Raw genomic sequence first — 11,410 nt, forward strand, 5'->3', positions numbered from 1 at the left:
TTTGAACCAGACTTATGAATAGGTATGACCTTAGCCACCTTCCAGTTTGTAGGGAAGAAACCATAACTCAAGGAAAGGTTAAAGATTCTCAAAAGTGGCTGTACCAGATTTTCAGCACATGCAACAATGAACTTAGGATGTATGCCATCTGGTCCAGCGCCCTTAAAAACATCGACAGCCTTGAGTTTCTTTAAAAGAGGCTCATACTCAATACGCGGTAACGTCAGGAGAAGGTCGTTATTCACGGAAATTATAGTTGATGGCTGCTGTTCTTCAACATCGGGATCTCTCTTCGAATAAACAGACCCAAAATATTTAGAGAAAAGCTCGCATACACGAACACTATCTGAGGAGGCTTCATCACCTAGAGACATGGAAGGTGGATATGCACTATTACCTCCTCGTTTGGACTTAATGTAAGACCAAAAGTATTTAGGGTTAGAATGAATTTTATCTTCTACAGATCTAATGTATAGATTATAGCAAATATTTGCAGTTTTAGAACATCTAGTGCTAATTATGTGCAATTCGATTTTATCTCTAGGATTGTTGTATCTCCTGTAACGCTGTCTTAATTTGAACTTCTCCTTTAACATTTTTTTAAGATTATTATTGAACCAAGGAGGATATTTATTATTTTTGGACTTAATTTTAGGCACGTATTTATGAATGGTATTCCTAATCTTAGCATATAAAATATCCAACATTGAATCTACGTTATCAAGGTCACAAAACAGTTCATTCCAATCACAAGTGCTAAGTTCGTTGTTAATAGACTCATAATCTGCTTTAAAGAAATTAAATTTACAAGCAAACCTATTATAAGGAAGTTTAGCTTCAATTTTATTGGTAACTACTATATCGAGAGGAGGATGATACTTATCAAGGTTACACAGTGGAGATACAGACTCAATGACGCTGCAAAGCGGCACGTTATTAGAGATCACTAAATCCAAAATTCTATTTGTTGAATTAAGGACATTGTTGTGCTGCTTTAAGTGGTTTAGAAATAAGAAGTCGAGTAAAATTTGACAATGGTTGGGCGCAATGTATTCATGTGTACCAACTAAGTCCCAATTAATATGACCTAGATTAAAGTCTCCAAGTATTAAGTGACCATACGACAATTCAAGTAACCTATTACAATTATCTAAGAAATGTTCCAGTATCGAACGATCCACCGGAGGAGGCAAATAAACGGCACATATTGCAATATGATGAACCGATTGCGACAAAGGCCAGTCCAGTATAACCCAGAGATCTTCAAGCTTAGTTTCCCATTCAGGCTTACGCCTCGAAGTTAATTTTGAAGAAACAGCAATAAGTACCCCACCTCCATCTTTTTTTGATGAGAAACTGGAATCGCACCTATCCTTTCGATAGACAGTATAACGGTCGTCAAAAAGCTCACTACTTTTGATATTATCATTTAACCAGGTCTCTGTAAGTATAATTAAGTCATAATTAGAGCATGCCAATTGTCTGAAAAATTCGTGCGTTTTAGTTCGTAAGCCTCTAGTGTTTTGATAATACAGATTTAAAGTACCAAATATAAATAAAAAACAATCCACATGCATGAATAAAAACAGAAAAGAAAGAAAAAAAAAATATATATATGCACTAGTTCTTAATCTAACTTATCTAAAACATTAAAGTTCTGGACAAGGATATATGGGGCTTCCTCGTTCTTCCTCATAAAAATACGTCCACCTCGTATCCAGACAAACTTGTATCCCTTTTCCTTTGCCCTCAGTCGAGCTGCTGCGTGTAACCCTTTATAGAAAGGTGATAAATGCTCACTAACAAATATAGGTGATGGATTTCCTGAAACCCCAATGAGTCCGCTGTTTATTCTATTTTTTTCGTTTTTTTTATTATAATTTTGAACCGAAGCTATGAATTGATCACGAAGTCTTGTAGAGGACAATTGAACAATAACGGATCTAGGACGAGGACTAGTCTTATTAATCTTTGAGATGCGGGTACAATGAATAATGCTTTCATCTTCTAAGGGGCAACCAACAACATTTCCAAGATTTTTAATTATTTGCAACAAGTTCTCATTTTTATTTTCGGGTATGCATTGTATTTCTATATTATTCTGACGAAGCTGTTGTTCAATTTGGTTACAGCGATGCTCAAGACTAGAAACTGTATGTAGCAAGCCATCATTTTCTTTCTCAAGAGCGGAAATTTTTAATTGAGACGCATCATGATTCTTCTTAATATCTTCGTATTGATCACTAATAAACATCATAGAATTCTTAAGAGCGGTAATTTCATCCTTTAGCGGTTTTAATTCACTATTAATTGCGTTCACAATGTTATCATTCATTTTTGCGAACAAATTATTTAAGGTATCCTTTAAAACCTCCTGTACGACATCCTTAATATCTTCGCGTGTAATAGTGGGAGACACATTAACCATCGGGGGAGAGTTGACAGCCTGTCTTTTATTGCCTCTGACGGTTGAAACGTTACGTAGGGGGGTATTATCATTATTTGATGCTCTCGGAATTGCCCGCACACAGTCGGGACAGCTCCAAACGGAGCGCATTTCAGGACTAAGCGAGGCTTCATCAAGGCCCATACAAGCAAAATGATAATTTTTCTCACATTTCACACAAACAATATAAGGATCTTTATTTTTTTGATGCGGTGTACAGCATCCCCAAATATTATTATTACTCATATTTGTAATGATTTTATAGCCACTATTTAGTACGTAAAAATAAGATACGCGTCTTGAAAAATGATGTCTATGACGCTGTCAAAAAGACTTGTATCTGTACCGTCGTTGATTGTTTTAAAGTAACTTGACAGATTCAAACAGCGTTATGACAGGTGACATTTAACAGAAACTGATTGTGTTGTAAACAACCATCAAAAATAAATTCATACCAGTATGGGGCTTCGGTACACTGGTGATAAAACTTGAATTCCTTGGCTCAGCATGCAGGCGAAGATATCGCCAAAATATGGAACTGCCCGCAGTTGATTTTCGGTAAAATGTATCTTCGAAAAGTTTATACACTTTCTGCCGAGTTGTTCGACGTTCCGATTTGAAGATTATTATAGGAAAGTATCAACTCCTCAACACCAAACAATCTCCACCCAACAGCAAGCCAAACAAAGGTAAAAAACACAGTTTTTAAGGTAATTAAACACAGAGCGTGGTGAACTTGACAGACGAGAAAAATGGGTTTTATATAATATTATAAACTAGTACCCGACAGACCATAGATAATACTGTATATATAGGCGACAGACGTTGTCCTGTCAGTGCGCATCACAGAACATAATATAATATTATATAGGTACTCGGGTTTGACATCGTCACTCGTCACTCGTTTAGATTTCTCATTTTTTTGCGCAAATTTCTTAAGTTTTTCCTCTTATAAGGTCCTCCTCTCGACAATAACGAATAATAATTATTAAAACAAAGAATTATCGAAAATGGTCTTAAGACCAATAATCTGAAAATCTCTGTAAGAAGTAAGCGTTCAAAAGTAAATGTAGCTCGGTATATCGGACAGTCGGCTCGCAGGCGACGGCGGTGCGCGCGCTGGCGTGGGCGACGGGCGCGCGGCTGGTGGCGGCGCACGAGGACGGCGGCGTGCGCGTGTGGCGCGCGCGGGCCGGCGCCTTGCTGGCCGTGCTGCGCGCGCACCACGACGCCGTGCGCGGCCTGGCAGTGCTCGCGCGGGGCGCCTTGTTGCTCACTGCGGCTTCCGACGGCGTCGTTAAAGTCTATAACTTTGATGGTAATTTTATGCGTTCCACACGAATAGAGAGCCTAAGCTTTTCTTATTAATATCTGCACGTTTAAAAAGTTAAAATATTTTTTTTAATTTACCATTTATTAACACTATAATATAACCTTAACAAATTTTCGCCAAACTGTAAAACAGTTTGTTGGCGATGCGCTCCTACTTACTATAGATTACCCTGGGTCATACATTGCCAAATTAGTTGATAAACATACACTTAAATACCGCTATAAATGAGATACATAGTATAAAACAAAGTTTACATAGTATTTAAATCTATAAAACTATTCGGATTTCAATACTCTTTTATTGAAAATGTTTGTATCGGCGAAAACAAGGAACTATGGACTATGGAATAATTTATCGTCTGTAGTCCCTCTTAAGACTATTGTATTATAATACAACGTCGTACACTAACAAATGCAGCGGTATGCCGCGCCGGGCTGGAGGGCGAGGCGGAGCCGCCGCCGCTGCTGTGCGAGAACAGCGCACACGACCTGGGCGCGCTGTGCGCGGACGGCGCGGGCGACGCGGCAGCCACGGGCGGGTACGATGGCCGCGTGCGCCTGTGGCACGTGACCGGCGAGGGCGTGCGCGCGGGCCGCTCGCTGCGCGGGCACGCGGGCGCGGTGACGGCGATGCGGCTGGCGCGCGGCGTGCTGGCGAGCGGCGCGCAGGACGGCACGGCGCGCTTGTGGAGCGTGCCGGCCGGCGCTTGCCTGCGCGTACTGCACGCGCACACCAGATACCTCACCTGCGTGGCGCTCCCGGCCGACTTGCGCTTCCTTGTTACAGGTGTTTACAGTTTTCAAATCCATAATATTGTCACATAAGAATGTTCTCCATAAGAAAGCTAGACATTCCCCGAGTAATATAATATGCATGTTTAAACTTGGTACATAATATTTTACATACTATTAAGAGTTTTCAAAATTCGGAATATTAAGAGTTCCCAGAATTTCCTCACGTAGCACATACACGTTTGAAGTCACTCCCTGCAACAAAAATTATGCCAAGAATGCCTATAAAAGAAGAGCATCTAAATCCTTTAATGAGAATAATTATTTACCTATTAGATATTGATATTTTTCAACGTTCATGTTATAATTATTGTAGAAGTCAATTTAGGAATATAATTTTATATAGGTACCTAACGTACCTATAAAATTGATATAATATAATTTTTTCTAAGTTTGTAAAAATGTTATTTGCAAATATTTGTCTTTCTTAATGAAATGTGGGCTTTCTTACATAGATACAAAAATATTTATATTAAAATTATAGAACATTCATGTTTTTACTATAACTTCATAGCATACAATAATAAATTATTAATTCACAAAATTAACTTTGAATGATTAGTTACAAAATATGTACCTAATGTAGTAATAAGTCAGGAGTATCGCTTCACTGTTCACAAGTTCACACAGTCCGTCAAAATATAGCAAAATCATCTCCATTATACTCGGGTACCACCAGAAGGAACACGGTCTTTTGGAAGGATTACGTGGGGACACGGATCCAACACGCAAGGGCCTCCCTTTTGAGAGTTTTAATGTGTTATGGGACACCAGCCGCAGCCTGCCCATGACTGCACTATATAGAGATACAGCCCTGGGCAGTCCGTGGCCGATGTAGGACTATTACAGAAAATGGAAATAAATAACTGGACTATGGAAAGCTATGTGGACAGGTTACTGGGTCTATAGAAACTGTGGCGTCTGCCTTTCTAAAACAAAGTTTGTAAAAATATATTGGCTGAGGGGTGACTCGCCCTCTCACAGATGGGCCCTCTAAAAGTCGCTGTAACATAGCAACAAGAGGGCAACAAGTCGTGAGCAGCTAAGGGTGGAGAGGCGTACCTGGAGTTTAAACGACGATCACGCGAACTCTACCTAATCATAATTTTTTTTTCATACAAAGAGTATGATCTGCTTAACCTTGTAACAATATAAAGCGCAATCTCGGACACAATCTAGGATCTAACGACAAGACGGTGCGGGTCTGGTCACTCGGCGACTTCTCACTGGATTCCACTTTACAGCCTCCTTGCTCCCCGCTCTCGCACTTCGCTCTCGGCGATCTAGAGGTCGGTATATAATATTTGCTTTATAAATACATCCTACTATCCTACTAATATTATAATATGCGAAAGTTTGTGAGGATGTCTGTGTGTTTGTTACTCTTTCACGCAAATTCTATGGAACCGATTACAATGAAATTTAGCACACATAATATAGAGTGAGGGTAACTTGGATTAACACATAGGATAGTTTTTATCACGGAAATCCACGGGAACGGGAACTATGCGGGTTTTTCTTTGAAAACGGGCGGGCGGAAATCTAGACCTTCCTACTAATATCCTATCCTACTTAATAATATTATAAATGCGAAAGTTTGTGAGGATGTGTGTGTGTTTGTTACTCTTTCACGCAAAATCTACTGAACCGATTACAATGAAATTAAGCACACATATAGAAGGTAACTTGGATTAAAACATAGGATAGTTTTTATCCCGGAAATCCCACGGGAACGGGAACTATGCGGGGTTTTCCTTTGAAAATGAATGAATTCATCACACACTACAATGACACAAATGTAATGTAACACGTTTTTTTTATTAGTAAATTCCAACCTTAAATAAAAGGGCTTCAACTAACTGAAAAGAAAATGTTTCGCAATTCGATTAAGCGAATTCAAGCTTTGGGTATTTTCCACTTTTAATAGAGTCTAATTAGGGTATAGCGCCGCCGGACGACGTGGACGTGGAGGACGCGGCCGAGGGGGCAGGCGCAGGCGGGGCGGGTGGCTCGGGCGGCGCGCTGCGCGTTTGGGCCGCGCGCGTGCACCACGGGCCCGTCAACTGCATCGCCGCGACTGACGAGTACCTCGCCACTTGTTCCAGGTACCGACTCGTCTCTTTCAAAGTTATTCAAGCTAATTTTTCTTCAATTCTTTATGCAAATTACGAGCACACTTTATACCGAAGCGAAACACATTCAATATGTCGAAGCGAAACATTCGTGTACCTATATTATATTATTCTAATAGGGATGTATCATAATATCTTCTTCTTATATATAAAAATGAATCGCAAAATGTGTTGGTAAGCGCATAACTCGAGAACGGCTGAACCGATTTCGATAATTCTTTTTTTATTATATTCCTTGAAGTACGAGGATGGTTTTTATGTAGATAAAACGTAAATATGTACCACGGGCGAAGCCGGGGCGGACCGCTAGTTATATATATAATAATGAATCGCAAAATGTGTTGGTAAGCGCATAACTCGAGAACGGCTGAACCGATTTCGATAATTCTTTTTTTATTATATTCCTTGAAGTACGAGGATGGTTCTTATGTAGAGAAAACGTAAATATTATGTACCACTGTCGAAGCCGGGGCGGACCGCTAGTTTATTATAATATTATGTGTCGCCACATGTGTCGCAGACGAATTCTATAATTTCGCCGTTACAAACGACCTCTTGACACTTCAGTGGAGTTCGTTTGTATCGGCGAAATGTCGGCGACGTTTGTAAACAGACACGCGCAAGTGTAGACCAGGGTCGATAATTTTTGAAACAAAAAAAAATAGTAGTAGGATGAAACCCATTAGAAAAGGAGGGGAATGTGATAAAAAATAAAGGAAAAATAAATAACAGACAATCCGAGTTCGGGAAGTGGGAGGGGGGGGGGCTTCTAAGGCTAAAAAATGGCTTCTCTTGATTTCCGACAAAGTTGTAGGTAGTAAAAAGTTCTACAACTTTTGTATTCGCAATTTTTTCACATAAATCGTTTTGGAAGGGATTGGCCCTGGTGTAGTGGTACAGTGGAGGGTTGTATTCCGCAGTGACGGCTCGGTGCACGTGTACCGGGACAGCCCGTCGGGCCCGGCGCGCGCGGCGGCGGCGCGGGCGCACGGCTACCCCGCGCTGGCGGCGCACTTCGACGCGAGCGGCCGCCTGCTGCTCAGCGCGGGGCTCGACGGCCGCGCCGTGCTCACCGATGTGCAGGCCCGTGCGCTAACCTTCACTTACATGAACCGTGACAGTCAAACATTGGAGAGAAAAAATACTAAAAATAAGAAAAAATATTATTAACCACACAACGCGAAGCGTGTGGGTGGTGTGTTCTACTCTTGAAAAAAATCACTGAAATAATCAAAATTAGAAATACTCAAATTTGTCTTTATCGCTTGCCGATAATATTATATGTAGTAGACTACTTTTCTGAAGCCGATATTTTTCTTATTTCCCGCTTAATAATAATTGAATTTACATTTCTTCTACTTTTTTATCTTACGGTTACCTGTTTGTAGTATATAATATGTTACAGTCAAAACCCTAAACCAGTCAATAACCTTATTGACCGGTAAAATTAGTCAATAAGGTTATTGACTGAGGGTGTCGGTCAATATCCTTTATCAGATAAAATCAGTCAATAAGGATTCGGTTCTGGGTCGCAGTTCGCAGGGTCGCAGCTCAAACCTAACCTAACCTACTGAGTCGAATTACATTTAAACTTTCTAAGTAAAACAATAGCGAGTTTTACTTGCCCATTACAGAAAGATTTAAGTGTTAAAATCTATTCAGTACGTTGGTTAAAACCTATATTGACTGAATGTCTGCTCTTTAAATAAGTCAATAAGGTTATTGACTGAGGGTGTCGGTCAATAACCTTATTGACTAATTGTACCGGTCAATAAGGTTATTGACTGGTTCAGGGTTTTGACTGTACATATATAAATGTTTCTTTTATTGCTATAAGTATTAATTAAAGTTATACCTTTTAACGTGGACTGATATAGTCTGGTATAGAAGTAGCGTCACTGTACGTGGGCGCCGGCGCGGGGGACGATGCGGGCGGTGCTGGGAGTCCGGGGGGCGGCGGCGTGCGGGACGCGCGCCTCGCGCCTGCGCCGCCGCTGCGCGCGCTGCTCGCCACCGACGACGGGAATGCCGTCTTGTGGACACTTGACGAGAACCTCGCCGAATCGACACGGTATTTATCGTTTTTAATATTATACCTATTTTATTTAAAGACTGTTAAATTCAGATTTTTTTAGTTACACACCTTTTTACAGTACTCCCAAACTGATAATGCGCATAGAAAAATTCGTCACTGTTCGGCAACTGTCATATTCCCCGAGCCTCCGAAGACGATATGTATATAGAGTGGTTAAATGTATTTTCTTCATGCATAGCTGATTAGAATTATGAGTTTTATTGTGATTTTATGGTAAAAGAGATAAGTAACGAAATTTGTTTCGACAATTCAATGTAAGTTAATAGCGAGGATAAGCCACACGATTGTGAATATACTATATTTGTTGTATTGATTTACTTGGAAAATTCTATACTTAGAACTTGTATACGTGGTATATTATTATTAGTCTGTGCTTAGAACTATTAAAGTGTCTTACTGAAGCTGGCGTAATGATGGATGTATGGGATGTTAAAATAAGACAAAGTTTATATTAAAAAAATATATTTTCAAACACTGGTTTACATTTAAATTGTGAAATCTAATCATTAAAATCTTAGTCCAAAGGATTTACAGAATCAGGGATTATATTCTCTATTTCTGATATCGTAGAATGATCAGAACTTTCATTATGCTCTTATTAATTTTCACTTTCCCCACTGCTATCTGCTACCTGTGTAAATAATCATTTTAGCGGAAAATTCAACTTTGTAACAAAACTAAGAAATGTAACAGCAGCTCTATATAATTCCATAAAGAGATAATACGTGCGGTCACCACCAATATATAAAGACGACTGACGGATTTTTGAATTTTTTGACTGACAGGCTACCGTCACCTATCGCCCGAATTGTTTTCGATTGTGTATGACTCTGAATTGACTCCTATTTCTTTCGAACAAGGTGCAAGATGCAAGTGCATTGTTTAGGGCACTTACGATTCAATGATTCGGTTTGATTCGGGTGTTTCTGGAAATACGATAATCAGCGAAGATCTAAAAAAAAAATTCATTTAATTCAGGCCACATAGCCCATAAAGTGTTAGTAAAATCTTATCCTAGTGTAAGTATTACAATTACCTATTACCTACATACATTTATTACTACAGCTTAATTTACAAATCCAATGCTTACTGATGATATTATCCGAATAATTTAACACCTTTAACACAATATTTGAATTTTTACGGTCTCTAATAGAAAAAAATTTTTTTTCTCATAATTGCATAAAAGTCATTTACTCTATATAATGCAAACATCAAGGAAGCACTACAGTAACGCGGCAGGCCCATAAACATCCTAAAAGCATTGTTATATTGAACTCTTAGAATGTTCATGGTCCTACGCGTATAATTAACCCAGAGGTTGCTCGTATTTAAAAAGACTGACAATACGAGGTAAAAAGAAGCTTTTTAACATTTCTACTGCACTGCTTAAATCTTCTTATAATCATATTAGATCGTACAGCTAAACCTCGCCTTTCTCTCTCTATGTCAACTTCGTCGCTTAGAGTACTGGTGACAACACAGACATGTATCTGTGGGTGACAAAGTGACCTAAATATTTAAAATTTTCTACAATGGCTAGTTTCGTTCCGTTCAAATAAATAGGTGGGATGTTATCGGGACCCTTTCCCGAGCGAAATACCAAGACATTACTTTTCTTCTCATTGTACATTAACCCGTGTTCGCTAGCAAAATTTTGACATATATCTACCAGTACTCTAAGACCCTTGATCGAGGGGCTAAGATCTGCATGCGCATTATTAATTTTGGAGTACTGTACAATATTATGTATTTAAAAACTCAATACAACCGTTTTAGTAATAGTTTAAAGATAAACATAATGATTCTTATCCCCTGAATTGTGAGCGAACGTATCGGTGCCATGAGTGCGTGTTTCGTGGTGTGCAGCGCGTGGGGCGGGCTGGAGGACAGCGCCACGTGCTGCGCGTGGAGCAGCGACGCGCGCGCGGCTGCGCTGGGCGCGGCCACGGGCGAGTTGCGCGTGCTGGCCCCGTGCGAGTTCGCCCCGCTGTGCCTGCAGCCCGACGCGCACGACCTCGGTCACTAGCTTTATGGTTCCTTCTCATCTACACTAAAATTATAAAGAGGAAAACTTTGTTTGTTTGATTGTAATGAATAGACTCATAAACTACTGGACCAATTTTGATGAAATTTGGCACAGATAATCTTTAGACCCTGAGAAAGAACATAGGCTATCTTTTATTGCGAAATATGTACCACGGGCGAAGCCGGGGTGGACCGCTAGTCTTGTATATGTTTATTATTTTGTCGTTTCTGTATATGTAGGAGCTATTGTTAAAACTATACCGTTATTTTCTGAAATAAAGCTTTTTATTATAATTGCCATCTCATTCTCGTTTTCGTTTTTGTTTTCATTTTCCTTATCGTTTCCATTTACATTTGTAGCGACACCTCGCTCTGAATCGGGCAAGCGAAATGTTTTCGCTACAGAGCATATATGCAACTTTCCGACATCATCCATTGGGGCCTTCACGGCCGGCCAGTCGAGTAGACTGGTCGAGGATCCTCCCTTTTTTGATGGAGAAATTCCACCTTCCTTCCTCCACACATTTGTGTTTCCATTTCTCGCTCTCTTTCACACTCTCGCACACTGTCACAATTTTAATTTTT

General features: G+C 39.9%; 1 protein-coding gene across 1 annotated transcript; it reads right to left on the bottom strand.

The window, feature by feature from the left end:
- Window positions 1-585: 585 nt before the first annotated feature.
- LOC149479688 (uncharacterized) lies at window positions 586-2,882 on the bottom strand. Its single transcript, XM_089707597.1, has one exon. The coding sequence runs from the start codon at window positions 2,690-2,692 to the stop codon at window positions 1,628-1,630; it is 1,065 nt and encodes a 354-aa protein (XP_089563723.1). The 5' UTR covers window positions 2,693-2,882; the 3' UTR covers window positions 586-1,627.
- Between the last annotated feature and the right edge of the window lie 8,528 nt (window positions 2,883-11,410).

The sequence above is a fragment of the Colias philodice genome, chromosome 19 (genome assembly GCF_061535455.1).
Source record: "Colias philodice isolate Cphi_HAF_F1 chromosome 19, ilColPhil1 Martin Lab GWU primary, whole genome shotgun sequence".
NCBI classification, from domain to species: domain Eukaryota; kingdom Metazoa; phylum Arthropoda; class Insecta; order Lepidoptera; family Pieridae; genus Colias; species Colias philodice.